The following is a 21,529-nucleotide window of genomic DNA, read 5'->3' on the forward strand; positions in this document are numbered from 1 at the left end:
TTTATTTTTATTTGATTACATCGTTCACAATTCAACATTAAGTACAAAGTCTTGTACCTTTGTCTTTTTGTCCAATTGGCATAGAACTCTTCTGAGGGATTTTATGAAATCACTATGGAAGAAAATAAAGGGAAAAATGCTTCTGGAACCAAATCAGCTAAAAAAGTGGACAGGCACAGTTGCGCTCTATAGACTATGTAAACAACTACTAGTGCTACAAACAGTACACGGTCTTGGTGACCTGCAGTGATTTAACCTCTGTATTTAGTATGTATTTAGCTTTCAGGGAGGGGTGGAACATTCAAGAAATGCTATCAATGTCAGGACACTGAATCCTTCATATTTGATAAACCGAGAAGACAGTCACCATCCCAATCAGCAGAGTGTGTGTGTGTGTGTGTGTGTGTGTGTGTCTGAGATGTAAAATGTTGGCGAAGGTGTTGAGAAATGCTGGCTCACAACTGAACCAACCAGACTGTGTTGATGTGGAGAAAAGAGCAAATGGAGAGATAGAAAGAGAGGAGAGCAGCTGTGTTTATATATGCTTTGTAAACAGGAGTGACGCTTCTCACATACAAGTGATCCTCTCTCTCTCTCTAATATAATTCTGTCTCAAAGCTGGATGGTCAGCACAAGAGTATAAAAGGAACAGTTCACCCAAAAATTTAAATTCTCTAAGTATCATAATTTACACATGTGTATGTCTTTCTTCTGTTGAACAGAAACAAAGATTATTAGATGAATATCTCAGCTCTGTTGGTCCTCACAATGCCAGTGAATGGCTCCAAAAGCACATAAAAGCTGCTCAAAAAATCCAAATGGCTCTAGTGGTTAAATATATACATTCAGAACCGATTTGATAGGTGTGGGGGAGAAAAAGATCAATATGTAAGTCCTTTTTTTATTTACTATCAATCTCCACTTTCACTTTCACATTCATATTTTGTTTTTGCCGATTCACACTTTTCATGCATATTGCTACCTGCTGGGCAGGGAGGAAAATTTTTAGGAAAAAAGAAACATTGTTCACATTTATGCTGCTTTTATGTGCTTTTTGATGCTTTAAAATGTTGGTACCCATTAACTTGCATTGTGAGGGCCTACAGAGCTGAAATACTCTTCTTATGTTCAACAGAAGAAAGTAAGTCATACAAATACACATACAAGGTTAGTCAGGCACAAAGCGGCCTATTATCAAGTTTAAGAAAGAGCGGCTTCATTAACACGACAGACAGAGTGACTAGTAGAGAGAAAGAGGGGAATGTACAGAATAACAGCCTGAGGAAAAACAGAGAGAGTCAGAGAGAGAAAGGCTGGGTGGATGAAGGGAGAATTCCCCCTGACATAAGGATTTCCAGTTTGTGAATAATACTGAGATTTCCTTAACACACACACACACACACACACACACACACACACACACACACACACACAGAGTTGTTAATTTCTGGAAACTTAGTATACCCTTTTATTAAAGGTGTAGTTCACCCAAACATTTTAATTTGGTCATCATTTACTCACACTCATGTTGTTCCATGAGGAAGCTGAATGACTTTCTTTCTTGGAACATGAAAGGAGTATGTGAGAGACTGACAGCTTCAGTCACCATAAACTTTCATTGTATTTTTTTTGCTTACAATGAAAATGAATGGGGACTGAGGCTGTCAGTCTCTAACCACCAAACATCAGATTTTCTTTTGTGTTTCATGGAAGAGAGAAACTCACACAGGTTTGGAGCAACATGAGGGTGAGACAATGACAACAGAATATTTCTTCTGTCATTTTATTCTGGGAATAAACTTTTAATAACAACAGCAACATGTTTACACATACATGCAAACACAAATGTATGCACACACACCTGGTCAAATAACTGTTTCCCTGTAGTGCTAGGTTGGATGGCAAACTCCAACTCTGCATCCATCGTAGTCACACGAACACTGATCTGAAAATTAAAAAAAAAGATAAATTATAACAATAATGAAGGTATGAATGAATGCACAAACACACGAGCAATGGAAACAAATTCCCTTTTTTGATGGACAGCTTACACATCTTTAATGGTTACATTAAAAATTATATTAAAATATTATCTGGAAAATGCTGGAAAAACAGTTGTGTGTGAACATGCAAGTTTATTTGCATTTATGTGTGTTGTTTGAGCGTGGGTTCATTTGTCCTCTTAAGCATGGCTTGCTATTTTAACAATTGATCACACTCTGGAAGTCTGGATAAGATATATACAATAGAAGGAAACAGCAAGAGGGAAGAATGGAAAAATATACACACCAGTGGCAGAGCTAGGGGGTGGCCAAGGGTGGCCATGGCCACCATGGACTGAAGCCTGGCCACCCCATTGGCCACCCCACACACAATTGACGTTTTTGAGCACAAGACTTAACATGTACTGTACTAATATTTCTGTGCCACCACAGACTGATCGCTGGCCCCTGCCCGGCCACCCCTGTGAAATACTCCTGGCTCCGCCCCTGATACACACACTGAACCAATCTCACTTCCTGTTAGCTGTACAACTCCAGCCAATAAGAGCACTCTTCCTATTATAACAAACTATCCAGCAAATTATGATACTGTATTTCTCATTATGGTGCGAACCCAGCCATTCACAATGAAATTGCAGATGAAAGTGACAATTACTAATGACTGTTCAGAAAACAATGTGATTTTGATTGTAGGATGATAGTTAAAGTTTATCATTATACATTTTATTTTATTGTTATTTTAATAACCAACTACAGTTCTGTAAAAATTAACAACAGTCCATATGAAATATGGATGTCTAAGGAAAAATTCTTATACCTATTTAATATACTATATACAGTATATTCTTGATGCCAGATTATTATTACAGTCTGATTGACATTGTGATAAACATATAAAGCTTTTAAACTAAACAATTACCAAACATGTTATTGATTATTGAGGTGAGTAATGCAAGCAAAACTTTAGAATGAAATTTCTGAAATGTTCGCATGATAATGATATATATATTGAGATACAGTATACACATTTTTATGGAAAGTGATTCAAAAACATCTGAAAAAAAATGTAAACTGTCCAAACTAGCCTAATGGTAAACCTGGCATGTCCATTGCAATAAAAAACGTGTCTAGCATGTCTACTAAGCATAATTTCCCAATTCAAGTTTATCTCTTTCTAGTTGAACATATCAGCATTTGCTTTGATTCTGAAGTAAATCCCTCTGCTATGAATTTGTTTTGGATTTAGCCTCCCATTGGATACAGGAAGCCTCTTTGATGACTATATAGTAGATAGAAATGCACATGTTCATTGTGTTCATCATTCTCCATGTTGTTTATCTCTCAAGCTCAGTCTCATGTTCAGGTGGAGCATTGAGCAAACAGATATTAATATACCTCGATAAACACTATATAGGAAAATCTCTTCCAGTTGACACATTATACCGTCGCCACGATATATTGTATATCGCCATAACGCACACCCCTGAGTGAGCAAATGTGTAAGTGTGAGAGAGAGAGAGATAAATAGCTACTCCGGCACACATCTCCGTGCTTAGCTGTATAATGCCCTGGTTTATCTAGCATCTGAGATATCGATCATGCAGTGTGTGTGCGGAGACTCATAAGAGCTCAATCTATACTTTAAGATCACACCCAACCGTGTGATAGCTCCGCGAGTATTGACACTGACTACCACCACTGGAGTCGCGAGTTCGAATCCAGGGTGTGCTGAGTGAATCCAGCCAGGTCTCCTAAGTAACCAAATTGGCCAGGTTGTGAGGGAGGGTAGAGTCACATGGTGTAACCTCCTCATGGTCGCTATAATGTGGTTCTCGCTCTCGGTGGGGCGCGTGGTTAGCTGTGCGTGGATGCCGTGGAGAATAGTGTGGACCGCCACACAAGCTACATCTCCACGGTAACGCGCTCAACAAGCCATGTGATAAGATGCGTGGATTGACGGTCTCAGACAATGAGGCAGCTGAGATTCGTCCTCCGCCACCCGATTGAGGAGAGTCACTATGCCACCACGAGGATTAAGAGTGTATTGGAATTGGGCATGCCAAATTAGGGAGGAACGGGGAGAAAGAAAAAAAAAGATCACACCCAACCACTTCCTTAAACTATTTCCCATAAGTAATAAACATATGTAAACATGTTCATTCATTCCAAAAGTTGCTCTTTGGCTGAACTTTTCTTAACTTAAAATTACTATGTAATCTCAACACAAACACTGTGTAAAAATAGCCTAGTTTAATTGAATAAACCCAACTAAATTCCACTTCTCAATGTAACTTAATACTCAAATAAATCTCTTATTTCTTTATGTACTCATTAGTGAAATTTATCATGCTAAATAAATGCTGGTTGGAAGTAGGGCTGGGCGATATGGCTTCAGAAATTATATCTCAATATTTTTCAGCAAATTGATGATATTGGATATATATCTCGATAATTATGTTTTGCTCTGAAATAGTTTTATTTTATTTCAATCAGAGGAACCATCATTTAATCTAAACAGCCATTGTAGCCAAACAGAATTCATATTTAAAAGGTATTAAATAAAAATCTATTTAAAAATGATAAAGGCATGTTTCTCACAGTTTTTTCACAAAATTAACACAAGGGGGTAGTAAAATGAAATCATTTTCTTTGATTTGCATGTTTATTCTCCTATTTAACAAACAATCATATATGGAAGCTTAATAAAAATCTTATTTTCCTTCATATATTTTTACTAAAACAAAATTCTTTGTGAATGAACAAGGTGTGCAAAAACTACTTCACTTATTTTTTGGAAACCAAAGGAATATTGCATCATACTAAATTATTACTGTGGAACCCAGTCAAGTTTATTATTATAATATAATACTGAATTACTATTATATTCAGGATAAGATTTGTTAAAAATAAATTAATATATTTCTGTCCTTATCTGGGGGTTTTATTTTGACACTGCAAGTGCAGTCGTGTTTATTTCACCAGGAACTTTTACTATGAAACGGGAAAAACAACGTTTGTTTGACAGTTATAAGTTTCGCAGCTTGTGAACGGCTGTCAAACTCTCCTTTACTGTTCCGCGTTTGTAGATTTGTTTATAGCGGTTACTAATGTTTGGAATTGCGCAAATGCTTGAACCTGCAGTATTTCACAATGCAGGTGAACCGCGCTACAAACACGAGCCCCCGCGTGCGCACACTGCACACAAATGCGTCACCGGTTCATTTTGAAGCGCAAACAGACCATCATTATCTGTCTTTAATCGCAGCCTTTGGCAGTTAAATTATCACATGTGATTATATCTCCATTTTGATTAATTATACAGCCCTGAGGGGATCGTGAAATTAGTCTACTGATGCAATCTATGAAATTTAGTGACCAAATAAAAGGCTCTTAAAATCATTGCGATATACACACTATTGTTGAATTTTATATCGTCAGCAAAATCAGCACAATGATATCGTGGGTATTCGATCGCCCAGCCTTAGTTGGAAGCACTGACAAGCGTAGTTTAGAAACTCTGATATGGTTAGCACAGCATTTGCTCAAAGCAATCAATCAATTTCATTCGGACATTTACCTGTCCTCATCATTAGCTCAACTCTTGGTCCGCTAGAACAAAAAGAGGGATATTTTATAACACCACAGAATCAGTGTTTCACATGAGTCACTGTGAACAAGCTTCTTCATAGTGGTAATGAATGTGCAACGGATATCAAGATTTACACTGAAAAATTACTTTTCAGCAATTCAGGTTCTCATCTAAATCTATTGTAAGCTTCTTTCAGAAGGCTTGGAATATAGCATGAGTCACATGGGCTATTTTTATGATACCTTTGATACCTTTGGTTTAGGATACCTTTAAATTGAGGCACTATCAACTGCAACTGTTTTGAAAAGATGGACCGTGATATTCATTAAAACACCCATTTGTGTTCCATTTCCATTTTGGTGCAAGTCAGCTCACTCGGTGGCCATCTTGGCAATACAGCCATGTTCAATGTAGGAAATTCAAGTATAGCTCATATCTATTTGAATGTGGAAAGACCAAAATCTCTTTCTAGTCACATACAATCTCATAACCACACATATTAATGACAAAAGAATTTGGTGTATCATGATCAATGTTGTTAGTGACATCCGTTTTTAGGTATTTAGTGCTGAAAGTGATGTTTACATTAGGGATGTGCACGAGTAATCGAATATTCGCGTATTCGTTCTGCAATAATTATTCGAATAGTAAAAATTTGATTTGTATTCCTCAAAGTTTTGCTTTGCTGGCCATACAGTGAGATGCATGTTAAATCCTGAACACACAAACTAAAACTGGCAGTTATAACAGAACACACTGGGTGGCGCTGTTGAGTGTGGACACAAGTTGATCACATCTGTTTGGCAAATGGTTCTGTCACTCAGTACATTCAGATGGACACCAGAAAGAGAGTTATTGTGAGAATATGGCTTACTGTGAGAAAGCTGGGTTCTTGTTTAAATGTACTGGATAAGCGGTGTACAATTTACTCTCGTATATGTGCAGCTCGTAAGAAAGCAGCATCCCCGTAGTAATGTAATCCCCTCAACGCTTCTGTAAACAACAAACATGGCATCCGAGAAAGACTTTCCGAGCAAGCTGAGGTAAGGGACATTCCATCATTTAAACTGGTGTGTATAAATGAGTATAGTTTACGGAGCATGTGGATATGCTTGTTTTTCTCAACAAAAACATGAAATGCAATATAAACCTAACTATTATTTGTCGAGTGTTTATATTCGTCCTGTATGTTAACTGCGTCAGTCGACTTCATTAGCGTTTTTTTTCTCCCCTTTGCGTGAGCTTAAATGCTTTCATTCTATTATTTTTTTGTTTTCACGCATTGCTTGTTTAAATATAAAAAAATAAATAAAATATACAGGACATGACATACGCTTGTTTTGATTATACTTAGAAGCTTGTATTTTTAATGGTGACACAACATTTATGACTAAAAAAAATATTTTACAATGTCTCTCTCATTAATTACCTACATTTAAATAATAGAATATTCAAATATTTGTTTTTTATGAGCTTAAATATTCAAATACCTAATTATTGATGAATGCCCATCCCTAGTTCACACACACACACATATATATATATATATATATATATATATATATATATATATATATATATATAAAAAAATAGTGTGTTATAAGTGTTTTTGGAATGTGTGTGTCCACTGGTGGTATCAGTATAAGGTGATTCATTTGGTTTTAGCTTGTGTGTGTGTGTGTGTGTGTGTGTGTGTGTGTGTGTATCCTACTTCAGCTGTTTCACATGCTTACATCAGCCAACTGGAACAGAAAGAGAACAAGCAGAACTTTCTCATTTACATTTACATATACGCATTTGGCAGACGCTTTTATCCAAAGCGACTTACAGTGCACTTATTACAGGGACAATCCCCCCGGAGCAACCTGGAGTTAAGTGCCTTGCTCAAGGACACAATGGTGGTGGCATTGGGGATCGAACCAACAACCTTCTGCTTACCAGTTCAGTGCTTTAGCCCACTACTCCACTGTACCTATATTCCACTCTTTATCACTCCGCCCTCAGTCTGGGAGAGTTCATTTCATGTACACTAGCTCCAGTATAGCATACCCTCTCTCAGAAATGGCAAGTTTTTGTGTGTGTAAATAAGTGTAGAATGGTATCGGCAGGTAAATGGACTCTCTCTATCCTGAAGTGGATTCGCAGGGTAAGAATAGTTCATGGCTTCATGAAACAGGAACTAAGAATGTGTAGTTCTGCCTGGTCAGGGTGTGTGTGCGCGCATGTGATGGGGTGTGGTCTTCACAGTGGACTCGCCAGAGTTTCTCTACAGCTATTCTTAGAAAAGTCACCCTGCCTTTACCGAGACACACTCACTCAGAACAATGAAATTTAAACAATTACACACAGAACCTGTAAAGAACAGTTCTAAATATAGCATTTAGACTTATTTTCATCAAATGTTTTTCTTCCAAAGCAACTTTCAATAAAGTTCACATAGGTCTGTTCCATAACGCAGTGAGCTGCCTACCAAGACAGTATTTTAAGGCATCACTGGTGCAGTCCCGAAATGAAGGCTTTTTGAAAATGGTATGTAGCAACATTATGCTGCCTTCTAAGATTACTTATTTTGGCCAGATTCAAAGGCAGCATCGCATTTATCCTTCGGAATTTATCCTAGGAAAAAGACAATCGGTGAATGAATTACGACGCACTCCGAAAAAATTCACCCAAGTTGGCAGATGAGTAGAGAGAAAGTTATCAATTAAAAAGTTCAATTTATTTAAAGGAATAGTTCACCCAAAAATTAAAATTCTCTAATCATTTACCCTCATGCCATCCCAGATGTGTATGTCATTCTTTGACACATACTTTGCAAGTATTCTATTTCAAATTTTAGCGGTCAAAGTTGGTTGAGCTGAAAGCATGAGGGTGACGTTACTCTGGTAAGTAAGATAAATAAATTAATCTGTTGATTATAATTTTAATGTTTTTTACCTAACTGTTTTTACGACTTACACGTTTATTTCAGCAAGCGCAAAGAATAACTGTCGACAAAACTGTTTTGTCCAATGTCTTTGTTTTTAATTACTCTGCATACTGACAGCAGGTCTACTAAATGTTTCACATACTTACAGAGATCAGCACATCCATCCTCAACCTGATGTTTCATATGGTGTCAAGATCCCATAGTGATCACCTAAAACCAATTGGACTGCTTCAAAAGACATTGATTTAACCGTTGGAGTCTTTAGAAAAATAATTCAGTGAAAAATTGCACTCTAAATTTAACTGTTCACAGAACCAAAGCCATGCAAATTATATGGTTCCAGTATTTTTTGTAATTTATTTTTATTAAAGTAACCAGTTCTGAACAAGAACTGTTTCCCAGTTCCCGACTCTAGTGTGACACGCAAAATCGCAGCCTATGCAAATCAGTCACTTATGAGCCTACAAATCTGACACTCCTACACACACACACACACACACACACACAACGCCTTACCTTGAAACCAGTATACAAGCCATGAAAACCAACTACTCAACAAAACAAGCCAATAAGAGCAAATATTTTAACTAACTGACACAATCTCTTCTTTTAAACTGCAATTTAGTATAGACAACAACACAAACCATACAATTCTAGAAGAGTGTTTTAATTGAATTCAAATGTACATACACTGCACAAGTGTGTGACAAAAAGTTTGTAGGCCTGAAAAATCAGACAAAATGGCTCCCATCTCTAGTGGCCAGACAAGGAGAGATAAAAGACCACAAGTACAGTGTATACCTCTGTGTTTATTAGAATGTTATCCTCACTTAACAGGCACTACAAACTAACTATGGTAGTGAAAGCCAAACTCTCCCTCTCTTGCCTTTGGATGTTTGATTGAAGATAATGACTCTACATACTTCCTCAAAAATGATTGTGACAGCAGAATCTGACTGCAGTCGTGGCTAATCCTCCTTTAACAGAACTGACCTTGAGAATACTACGTTTCTTACAAGAAAATTCTTGTTTACCCACTATGTCCATGGCTAAAATGGAAAAGTTATCAATAAAGACATCAATAACTTGCTCGTCTTGTCTCTCTCACTGCAGTTAATATCAGTTGTGTGACAGAAGAAACTAGGAAAAACATACAGGTTCACTTAAATTAACATTAAATATTACTTAAAGGAATAGTTCAAAAAGTAGTCAAAAATGTAAATACACTTACCCTTTTGCCATTTCAGATGTGACTGTCTTGACTGTCTTTCTTCAGCAGAATATTTATAAGATAGAGCTCTGTCAGGTCCTTATAATAGAAGTACACAGGTGCCAGCACTTCAACGGTCCAAAAGTCATATTTAGGCATAAAGGTGATCCTAACGACTCCAGTCGAAGCAAATCGATACATTTGTGTAAAAAATAAATAGATAATTAAACCATTATTAACTGTTAAAAAGCGATTCCTGACAGCAGCTGACACGAAGAGTGACAAATAATAAGCATGTGGAGAGCATGAGTAAGCATGTTGGCGAGTTCACACAACAATTCGGAAGCGGTGCTTATTTACAACAGAAGAATGAACGTCACGCGAGAGTTCTGCCATTTCAAACAGTGTCAGAGCCCTGGATGAAAGCGCCGATTTGAAGTAATAACAATTTTTAATTATTGATTTGTTTCTTACATAACCCTATCGATTCACTTCAGAAGACATTCATTGATCAACTTGAGTCGTGTGGATTACTTTTTGCTGCCTAAATGTGACTTTTGGACCATCAAAAAGCTGGCACTCATGTCCTTCCACTAGAAGGACCTGACAGAGCTCTATCTTCTACTAAAAATCAAAAAATTTGTGTTCTGCTGAAGAAAGACGGTCATACACATCTGGGATGTTATCAGGGCAGGGGCAGACTGGCCATAGGGACAATTGGGATTTTCCCAGAGGGCCGGCCACAAAACAGGGCCAAACATAACACCCCCCAAAAATCATAATTTAGTCATGCAGAATAGGGCTGCAACTAACGATTATTTTGATAATTGACTAATCTAACGATTATTAGAAAGATTATTCGAGTATTCTGCCGATTACTGCAATGATTAATCATTTGCTCTTAACTGACAATTCAGCTTGTGCCTAGATTTGTTGTATTAAACGTGCTTACTAACAATAAAGAGGACAAAATCATCTTTTAAAAATCTCTCCAAATGACTTGCAAGGAAAAAAATACTTGGATTTTTATTGTTTACTTCGTTAAAAATTGTTTTTGTCTTGTTTCCATTAAAAATGATCTAAAAATCCTTAAAAAATTATACATTTACTTGAGAAGGAAAATATGAGATATTTAGACTTGTTTTTGGAGAATGTATCTTGAATATAAGTGTATTTTGTATAGAAGTGTATTTTTCACTTTTTTATAGTTCTGCCAGTGCAGTAAAGACAAAATATTCTCATATTCAAGATACATTCTCTGAAAGCAAGTCTAATTATCTTATATGATGCTTCTTAGGTTTTACGCAACTTTAACATGTTTAATGTCCATGATACAAGAAAAAAGTATATATTATTTTGCGAAATTCTATTATTAAGTTATGTTGCGTAAAAGCCATTTAATCATTCTCATTTGCTATGCGTGGGGCTAGGCCTTCATTCTTAATGTTAATCAACAGAGATTTGGAGAACGTCATATGCATATGCAACGAGCATTCAACGATGGCCTGAGGGGCTAGTTTGCCTTTGCCCCTGAGCCAATCAAAAGCTTTGATCATATTTATGTCAAGCTGTTGACACGAGCATAGGAAGTTACCGCTCTTGACTGCAGACCTGCGTAGTGAACTTCATTGGTAAGTTTTGAAATCAAATTTTTTCTAATGTGCTTTTGGGTGAATTAGTTAAGCACCGTTAATCATTTCATTGAATTGTATGCTATTGCGTTGAGGTGTTGTGTTGTTGATGCGTTGGCTTGTAATAGATATTAATGACTGCTAAATATTGGGAGTCTGTCGTTTTGATTAGTTTTGTTATGCTGTTCATTTAAGTTAGTGAGATAATATGCACACTCTTTGACGATTTGCCTATTTGTGGTCTACTTTCAGTCACTTGAGCTTTTTGACATGGATGTGCACGTCTTAGCGGTATTCTGTGTTGAGATTAAATTATTAGGGATTTCTGTATGGCATCATGTTCAGAGGTTGCTCCAAACAAAGTCTTTATTCACCACTCTCTGTAAAAATTTCTGTCATTGTCTATTTTTATCAGTCATGCTTCAAGTCAAGTCAAGTGGTTTTTATTGTCGTTTCAACCATATACAGTTAGTACAGTACACAGCAAAACGAGACAACGTTCCTCCAGGACCATGGTGCTACATAAAAACAACAAAGGACCAACACAGGACCACATGAGACAACACAACGAAATAAAATACCTATATAAAAAAAAAAAAAAAAAAACCTACATATACCTATATAAAGTGCACATGCAAACATGTGCAAAAAGTACAGGACAGTACAACAAATTTCTGACAATGAACAGGACAATAGACAGTGCAGCGCCGACCAGTACTCAGTAGTGCAAAAAGATGACAGTTTCTAAAATGTAAACATAACATACTATGAGATAATGTTCTATGCACATAGCAGTTATTGAGGTAGCAGACAGTTATAAAGTGACAGTAATTAAAGTGCAACTCAGGACACGTGTGTGTCAAACCAGTCTCTTGAGTATTGAGGAGTCTGATGGCTTGGGGGAAGAAGCTGTTACACAGTCTGGCCGTGAGGGCCCGAATGCTTCGGTACCTCTTGCCAGACGGGAGGAGGGTAAAGAGTTTGTGTGAGGGGTGTGTGGGGTCGTCCACAATGCTGGTTGCTTTGCGGATACAGTGTTTTTTGTAAATGTCTTCGATGGAGGGAAGAGAGACCCCAATGATCTTCTCAGCTGTCCTCACTATCCTCTGCAGGGCTTTGCGGTCAGAAACGGTGCAAGTCCCAAACCAGGCAGTGATGCAGCTGCTCAGGATGCTCTCAATAGTCCCTCTATAGAATGTAGTGAGGATGGGGGTTGGGAGATGTGCTTTCCTCAGCCTTCGAAGAAAGTAGAGACGCTGCTGGGCTTTCTTGGTGATAGAGCTGGTGTTGAGGGACCAGGTGAGGTTCTCCGCCAAGTGAACACCAAGGAATTTGGTGCTTTTGATGATCTCCACAGAGGAGCCGTCGATGTTCAGCGGAGTGTGTTCACCTTGTTCTCTCCTAAAGTCAACAACCATCTCTTTTGTTTTGTCGACATTCAGGGACAGGTTGTTGGCTCTACACCAGTTCGTCAGCCGCTGCACCTCCTCTCTGTATGCTGACTCGTCATTCTTGCTGATGAGACCCACCACTTGTCCACCACTTGCTGATGAGACCCACCACTTGACCCACCACTTGGCCGCTGCGTGCTACCGCGCCGCCATCTTGGAGATCCAAGATGGCGCGCGTAGCACGCAGCGCCACTCCGATCCACAATGGTGCTATTTTTGTTAAAAAGCCCGACTTTTGCAACACATGGACATCGGAGCAACCGGTGTTCGTGTCTACCATCGCCAGACACTACTGAAATATAAGACTCATGCAAAAACCAAACTGCATGATGACCTGCAGGAGGCGCTACGCGTACTCGGCTTGCTGCGGAGACCAGGCCTCCAGCCCTCGGCGTCGCCTGATGCCGGTGGCCGGGAGAGGACGTCGTAGCGGTGTGCGAAAGCGGAAGCGCGAAAGAGGGCGGGGTCCATGCTAGGCTAAAACAAACCCTAGCCGGCCGGCTCTCCCGTCTAGCCTGCTCTCAAATGTTTGCTCCCTGGACAATAAACTGGACTATATCCGACTCCAGCAGGCTACGCAGCGTGAGTTTAGAGACTGCTGCGTCTTTGTTTTCACGGAGACGTGGCTCAGCGACAGAGTTCCGGATGCCGCCATTCAGCTAGACGGGCTCGCCTCGTTTCGTGCCGACAGAAATACAGCTCTCTGCGGTAAGACTCGCGGTGGTGGCTTGTGTGTTTACATCAACACGGAATGGTGCAAGAACTCTATGCTAGTCTCTAGTTACTGTTCATCGCTGTTGGAGCTTGTGACTGTTAGATGCAGACCTTTTTATCTACCACGGGAATTCACCACTGTTTGCATAACCGAGTTTACATTCCCTCCAGCACTAATGCTAAGGAAGCTCTGTGAACTGTATGGGGCTATGAGCTGAACTGCAGAACGCTCACCCCGACGGACTGTTTATTGTCGCCGGAGATTTCAACCATGCAAATCTCAAGACAGTGCTCCCTAAATTCCATCAGTATGTGGACTTTGCAACGAGAGGGGCTGACACGCTTGATCTTGTTTACACAAACATCCCAGGCGCTGCATCGGGCGGAGCCCCGCCCCACCTCGGCTACTCAGACCACATCTCTGTTATGTTAATTCCAGCATACAGACCGCTAGTCAGACGCACAAAACCGCTTCAGAAGCAGGTGAAAACCTGGCCAGCAGGAGCCATCTCTGCTCTTCAGGACTGTTTTGAGTGTACTGACTGGCACATGTTCAGGGAGGCTGCAACATATGGCGATTCTACCAACTTGGAGGAATACACAGCATCAGTGACCAGCTACATCAGCAAGTGCATTGATGATGTCACTTTCTCCAAGACCATCACCACACGCTCCAACCAAAAGCCGTGGATGACTGCGGAGGTGCGCACGCTGCTGAGGTCCGAGACTCCGCCTTCAGAGCAGGCGATAAGGCAGCCCTAAGAACAGCTAGGGCCAAACTGTCACGGGCAATCAGAGAGGCAAAGCGCCGCACGCCCAGAAAATCCACAGTCACTTCCAGGACAGCGGTGACACGCGCGCATGTGGCAGGGCATCCAGGCCATCACCAACTACAGGACAACATCAGTTGCCTGTGACAAAGATGCCTCCCTTCCAGATGCGCTGAACGACTTCTACGCTCGGTTTGAAGTGCAGAACGACGTGATGGCGAGGAAGTCCACCCCTCCTCCCAACGACCAGGTGCTCTGTCTTACCACGGCAGATGTGAGGAAAACTCTACGTAGAGTCAACCCATGGAAGGCTGCTGGACCAGACAACATTCCTGGCAGAGTGCTCAGAGGATGTGCAGACCAGCTAGCAGATGTTCTTACCGACATCTTCAACATCTCTCTGAGCAGCGCCGTCGTTCCAACGTGTTTCAAGGCCACCACCATCATCCCCATGCCAAAGAAGTCTTCAGTGTCCTGCCTCAACGACTACCGTCCCGTCGCATTTACACCCATCATCATGAAGTGCTTCGAGAGGCTCGTCATGAGGCAGATTAAGACCCAGCTGCCCCCTCACTAGACCCACTGCAGTTTGCGTGATCGTTCAAACCGTTCAACGGACGATGCCATCACCACAACCCTCCATCTGGCCCTCACCCACCTAGACAATAAGGACTCATACGTTCGAATGCTGTTCATAGATTTCAGCTCAGCATTCAACACGATCATTCCCCAGCACCTGATTGGAAAGCTGAACCTGCTGGGCCTGGACACCTCCCTCTGCAACTGGATCCTGGACTTCCTGACTGGGAGACCTCAGTCAGTCCGGATCGGGAACAGCATCTCCACCACCACCACACTGAGCACTGGGGCCCCCCAGGGCTGTGTGCTCAGTCCACTGCTGTTCACTCTGCTGACTCACGACTGTGCAGCAATGCACAGCTCGAATCACATCATCAAGTTGTTAACCGCTTGTTAACATTTTATAAGTACTAGGGTATTGAGGGGAATAGCATCAATTATAATGGCACATAAATGACAGTAGAAAGGCTTTTAAGATTTTTTGACTCCCTTTATTTGTGTCCAGTGGAAAAAATGAGTTCTAGCGTGAAACTTCTACCTGTCAATCAACCACTGCATTAAAACAATGTTTTAAAACTTTGCCAGTTAAAGTCCATACACACATGAACAAGTTCACAAAACATCATAGTCCATGATGTGAACAAAGTCTAACATGAGAAGCACATCTGTGAAGTTCAGTTAACACAGTTACTCCACTAAAATAACAGACAATTCTGCTCTAAACGTGATGTTTGCACTTATTAAATCATGCATTGACTGAATTGACATAACTGGCTGAAATGATGCACTGCTTTTTTGTGTTTTCTTTTTGTTATTATCAATTTTGCGCTTTATTATCATGCAATAACACACTGAAGTAATGATTGATGTGCAGTCATGAAATCAGATACCTCTACTCAAAATCTAAACATAAAAGAGACGCACAATACCAGGTGTAAATGATGATGGTGCCAGTTAATACACATCTAATACTCATATTAATACCAGAGAATAAACAGGGCACATGCACAGTGGGAATGTGAGGAACAAAGAATGAAGTAAAAAATTATGCACTAGGTTAAAACAAATTAGTTTATTTTTATATCTGTTAAAAATGACAGACAGAAATTTGAATTATTTGTCAATGTTTCAACAATAGGTCAAATAATTGATTGTCTGTACCCACACTAAATAATGACTCTGAGACACCACTAGGTAAATGTATCTTGTTTTAAGGATTTCTTTATTTAATTTTTTGTATTATTAAATATTATATTCAATATTCTCTGATAACAAATTAACCTCTGCAGTATAGCTCCTAAAGTAAATGTACATAAGGGGTTTTAGATATTTATATTTGAAACCAAAAAAGAAAAACAAAAGGCATCAATGCATAACATTTATTTGTAGTTCTAAATAGTTTGGAGACATTATGGTCTGGAATTTAAAGTTCTTTTTAATATATACTGAATGTCATCTCTGTATTTCTGTCAACAGAATTACATTTAAAACCAATGTGAGAACATAGGATGGTAGAGAGAACATGATTAAAATATTTTCTAGCCTAAAATGTACATCATGTGGTAACATCTCATTTAACTGGTTTTATTCAAGTATATCAAAAAGTCTAATTTAATACAACTGAATTACCAACAAGTCATTCTTAAGAGTCAGATTATGTCAAAATAGCTCCTTAAGTTAAAAACTGCACATTAAAACCTTTAGTGCAGAAAAATATAAAGACACGTACTTCAGAGATTCCATTAACAGAATTGGCTTTAAATTTAGAACATAAACAAATTATAAAATATTTACTCATGGTTTATGGTGTTAATGTGACCTTTATAAGTTGTTAACTTTCTTGCATCCTCACTCCCTATGACCTTATCCTACAGAGGTCACGTAACACCCACTCAGTACACTAAGAGGAACTGATGACTGGAGATGAATGTGTGTGAGTGTATTTGAGAAGAGGGAGAGTTTGAGAGTGAGAGAGCAAGAGGAGTGTGTTGACTATAAAAGAGGCCATTTTAGTACATTAGTTGTGATATACAGCTGCATTCTGAGCAACAGAAACCTGCAGCAGAAAAAGGGCACATGCTCACTGCACAAAGCTGTGTGTGTGACAGTGTGTGTGTGTGTGTGTGTGCACCGCAGTTTTGTGAAACTCCAAATAAGGTACTGAGCGGCAGCGTCAAGCCTAGCTGGCCCCGAACAGGAAACATTCAAACAGGAAGTGATGTAAGCACAGTGTAAGCACAGAAACCTTGAGTCATTCTCAGAAAGAGACTCTTAGACTTTAGAGTCTACAATAATGGCCCAAAAACGTTCTGACTCATTTTACAGTCCAGTACAATTCCATCTGCACATCCAAGGAACCTCTAAATATACACTTCATGTGCCTGACGATAGGAGAACAACAGAGGCCAAAGTGTACTAGTCAGAAAAAAGAATACACTATATAGTGTGCAGTATAATGTGGATGTTTTAACCTGATGGGAGTCTAAAATACAACCATTGACAGTCTTCATAACTAATCTGCCCTTATAGCCTAAACACTTGTGACATATTTGCGAAGGTTTGGAAACTATGTTAGTGAGCAGCATCCTGAGTCAGCACTTTAAGACATCATAGGCGTGCCAAATCGAATTTGGCCAAATTCTAAGGTAGGCAATCCCAGAACACATCATGATGAGCAAGGTGGAAAAATAAATCCAAGATGGCGGGCAAAGCAAAATACATGTTTTGTTTATAAATATACTTATAATCTTAAATGAAATACTGAAATGTATCAATAAAAATGTTATTAATATGATAGAAAACCAACCATTTTACCCAAAATATGTGTGCAATGCATATTTATGCTCAATAGAGTATCATGTCATTCATCTCACTGTATTGAAATCAGTTGCAAGTTAAGTCTCCCATGCGCTGCGCATGAGGAGTGCTATTTGATTGACACGTGTAGTTGCTACCTACGAAAAGGGTTTCAAATCGGTCTCTGATGAGGCTCCATTTCAGTTAGAATGCTGCCATAGAAGGCAGATGCTTATATAGGTAGGATACAGCGAGGCAGCTCACCAAGTTTTGGAACAGACTCTATATCATTCAGACAATTGTCTTTGTCCACAATCAATCTGTCTTTGAGCTGAGCTTCTCTTTCTCATTCTGCAACATGACAGACTACACACAGTCAAAGCAAAACCATCCTGTAACTAATCATCAAGCATCTGAGGCTCTCATACAAAATGTATATGCTCTGTATGGGTGTGTGATTGACTTATGTTGGGGAAAACACAATAACCTAACACTTGGGCTTTAACTTGGAGTTTAACCATGTTATCAACATTTAACAAACATTTCTTCTTAAATTGCAGATATGCAGTGATGTTGAAACTTGACAGCACAGCTGGTGTTGAACCAGCTCTAAATCTGTTACAGAGTATATGTGCAACTTTAAAAACGAACATTTTAAATGAACTTTTATCATTTTTTAATACGTTAGGAACATTATATAATGTTACTTGGTGACTTATTAATAAAGATTAATGCTTGCAGTTACTTTATAGATTAATGGTTGAAACTTTGTAAGATAATTCTGCTCTTAAGAATCTTTAAATACTGTTTAAATTTTTCACCCAGTCTGTATAAGGAGAAGAGTTTTGAAGCATGTTTAAGAGTAAATGTCCCTTACAAAAATTACTTAATAGAATTGTTATATTCATGTACAACAGTATATAATACCATGGTACTACTACAGTACATGACCAAATCCCATGGCATTGCAATGGGACATTTCCAAAAGCATAGCATTACCATGGTAAAAAATTAAAATAATTATATGTATATATAAAATGGTAGTAACATGGTACTTCCTGTTTCAAGGCCTAGTTCTTTGAAATTCTTATTTTAATATTTGACTTCTGTAATAGCCAGGGCATAGCAAGCAATTTTGGGGACCCTGAGTATTTCATTGCTTTCGGGCCCTCCTTTTTTTTTATTATTTATAAAAAAAACAGTTTCAAATTTGTTTTGGGCCCACTGGACCCCCTAGAATCATTACCACCTTTCACCCCAACTTAACTATGGCACTTGTAATATGCCTGCCAGTGTGTTGCTATTATTGAGAAAATCTTCAGTATAACCATAAAACAACTAAAGGCATTTTCCTGAAAAACAAGATGAGAGCTGTAATTGTCCCTTTTGTGTGATTTGAAATGGAATCTATACCCAAATGATTTATGACTGATTCATAAATTGAAAACATTACAAGGTGTAACCAAAAAGAGAGACTCTAGCCAAAAACAGCGCGTTTAGGTTGGTCTCTGTGCTTTTTTGGTGAGCACCACGCCTTGGCATAGAAAATTATCTAAGATTGCGCCATGAGCATGTCCGGTCCTCCCATAATGACGGACCAGCCAGACCAGCCGCTTCTGACGCGCCTCATAGTTTCCAACCCAGAATCCCTTATCAAGCACATCGAAACCGCTCAACACCCCGGCAGGACAGAAGCGCTAAAATGAACTGGACGCGGTCTTTTCATGCGGAACTTTGATGGGAAGCCAATCAGATTTGGGGAGGTTGGGGGCGGGGGGGGATGTTACAGGTTGTCACCGAGTAACGGTTCAGCCCCTATACAACACAAAACGCGACTGGCAAACAGAACAGCCTTAGGGGCAACAACTATTTATAAAAAATAAAAAAGCACGTTACGTTTTATGTCCAGTTATCAATTACTTTTAAAACGCAAGATATAGCGAAAGTATTGAGAAATCATCGTGTTAATTTGCAACGCAACAAGTTACGTTCTTCATTTAATTCAGATGAACGTCCGTAGTTGTCCAAATAATTCTTGCCATTAATAGTGCATTGCATTGCGAGTGGCCTACTGTTCATCCGGGGGAACTGGTTGGCCAAAAAATGTCAACTGTTTTCCAATAAGTGAAAGACCATCCTCGCCCCTTTCGAGCGCCTACACGTCGCTACTGTCTCCTGTTTCACCAAAAAATGCACAGCTTTTGAAAGCATTGTTAAATCTTTTTTTACCTTTGTTTGCTACAACATAAAGTCAAATAAATTATTTCCGTTTCACACGGGTACTTACCGTTTTCGGCATTTTGACAGTAACTGATCTCTTCTCTCACGGATGTCACAAACTGAGCTGATACAGTGACAAACAGACAAACTTTTTCCCATCGGCTGAACTCCACGCGCAAAAGCGAACTACCGTAACCGCCCGCCTGGAAAAGCTTCTCCTCTAATCTCTCCCAGATCCGGAACGCAAAGTTTTACTTTTAACTGCGTTTGTCGCTTAAATTTGTGGTGTTCGTGTTGGTGGTGGTCCTAGAGTCGATTTCCTGCTAACGGAACTGAGTTTTGAAAACCACACCCAGCCTAGCGATGGAGGCACACCAAAGCGCGTTTGATTAAACTCCGCCCGGATTCGCACAGGCCCCGTTATATGCTGCTTTGTGTCCCATAGACCGAGCCTCGAACGCGCGCGCTCTGGGAATGTGAGGAGGGGGTATCCCACACAATTCCAGCAGTGACGTAATTTTCCCCAGAAATTCCAGGCTTTTGGCTTCCTCCACTCAATTGCAGAGTTTGGTATGGAAAAAACTTGAGGCACAGAGCAAACTTTTTTGGAAAAAAGATATATAGAAAGAAATGACGTTAACACGATATAGCGTAGGCTACTCTATGTCTCACACTTGAATTCTAAAAAATATATTTAAAATATTTTGTTGAGAACCTTTCGCACATGTAAATCACTGAAGAAGCCTGTACATATGCCACTCTCTCACTTTAAGTGGTTCAAGACGGCAAACACTCCCTATAATAAACTCAGTGGAACTTTAGGCTTTACAAACAAATTAGGCCATTAATTGAATTAAATAATTTAGTTAAATTCTAATTATATTTGGGAAATACATAAACTGTCAACTGGTGTCATGAAAAAGCTAGCTCTGATATGTTTTGGACTTATTTATTTTGATTTATTTTTTATTTAACAATTGTGATTGTATTTAATTATGATTGTACTTCGGTTAGATAATAGATGATAGCCTAGTCCTTCAAGAGCAAGGATCATTCGAGACATGTCAATTTGCCAACAGATGCTTCAGCAAATAATCCAGCACAATGAGAACAATGTTCCCCAAAGACAAATTGGAAGGATTTGGGGCATTTCAGCATGTAAAGTGCACAATAGAGTTAAAAGATTCAAGGAATCTGATCAAATCTCTGTGCGTAAAGGACAAGAAGCAAACCACTTCTAAATGTGCGTGATCTCTGATCCCTCAGACATCACTGTCTTAAAAAACCGCATTCATCTTTAAATGCCAGTGTCTGTATGGGCCAGGGGTGTGTCAGTGCCCATGGCATGGGTAACTCGCTTATCTGTGAGGGCACCATTAATGCAGACAGATATGTACAAATTGTGGAGCAGCATATACTGCCATCCAGCACCGTCTTTTCCAGGGATGTCCCAGAATTTCCAGCAGGACAACTTCAAATCCCATACTGTCCGAATAAGCAGATAGTGAAGGTGCTAGATTGGCCTGCCTGCAGTCCTGACCATCTCAAATTGAGAATGTGTGGTGCATTACTAAGTGCACAATACGGCAACGAAGACCCAGTACAATTGTGCAGCTAAAGACCTGATGGATGAATGG

General features: G+C 39.4%; 1 protein-coding gene across 2 annotated transcripts in view; it reads right to left on the reverse strand.

Annotated features, from left to right (window-relative positions):
• Nucleotides 1-20,256, reverse strand: part of LOC127628130 (moesin-like) — a 34,047-nt gene extending 13,791 nt beyond the window's left edge. The window contains exons 1-2 of one of the 2 annotated variants that reach the window (XM_052104833.1): nt 19,960-20,256; nt 1,862-1,945 (exon numbers count right to left, since the gene is read on the reverse strand). In XM_052104833.1, coding sequence (XP_051960793.1) covers nt 1,862-1,945; nt 19,960-19,971 — 96 coding nt within the window. In that variant the 5' untranslated portion in view covers nt 19,972-20,256. Of the gene's footprint in view, nt 1-1,861; nt 1,946-19,959 lie in introns of those variants that run through there. The other variant, XM_052104839.1, reaches the window with a different exon arrangement.
• Nucleotides 20,257-21,529: the final 1,273 nt, after the last annotated feature.

Source organism: Xyrauchen texanus, chromosome 3 (genome assembly GCF_025860055.1).
Source record: "Xyrauchen texanus isolate HMW12.3.18 chromosome 3, RBS_HiC_50CHRs, whole genome shotgun sequence".
NCBI classification, from domain to species: domain Eukaryota; kingdom Metazoa; phylum Chordata; class Actinopteri; order Cypriniformes; family Catostomidae; genus Xyrauchen; species Xyrauchen texanus.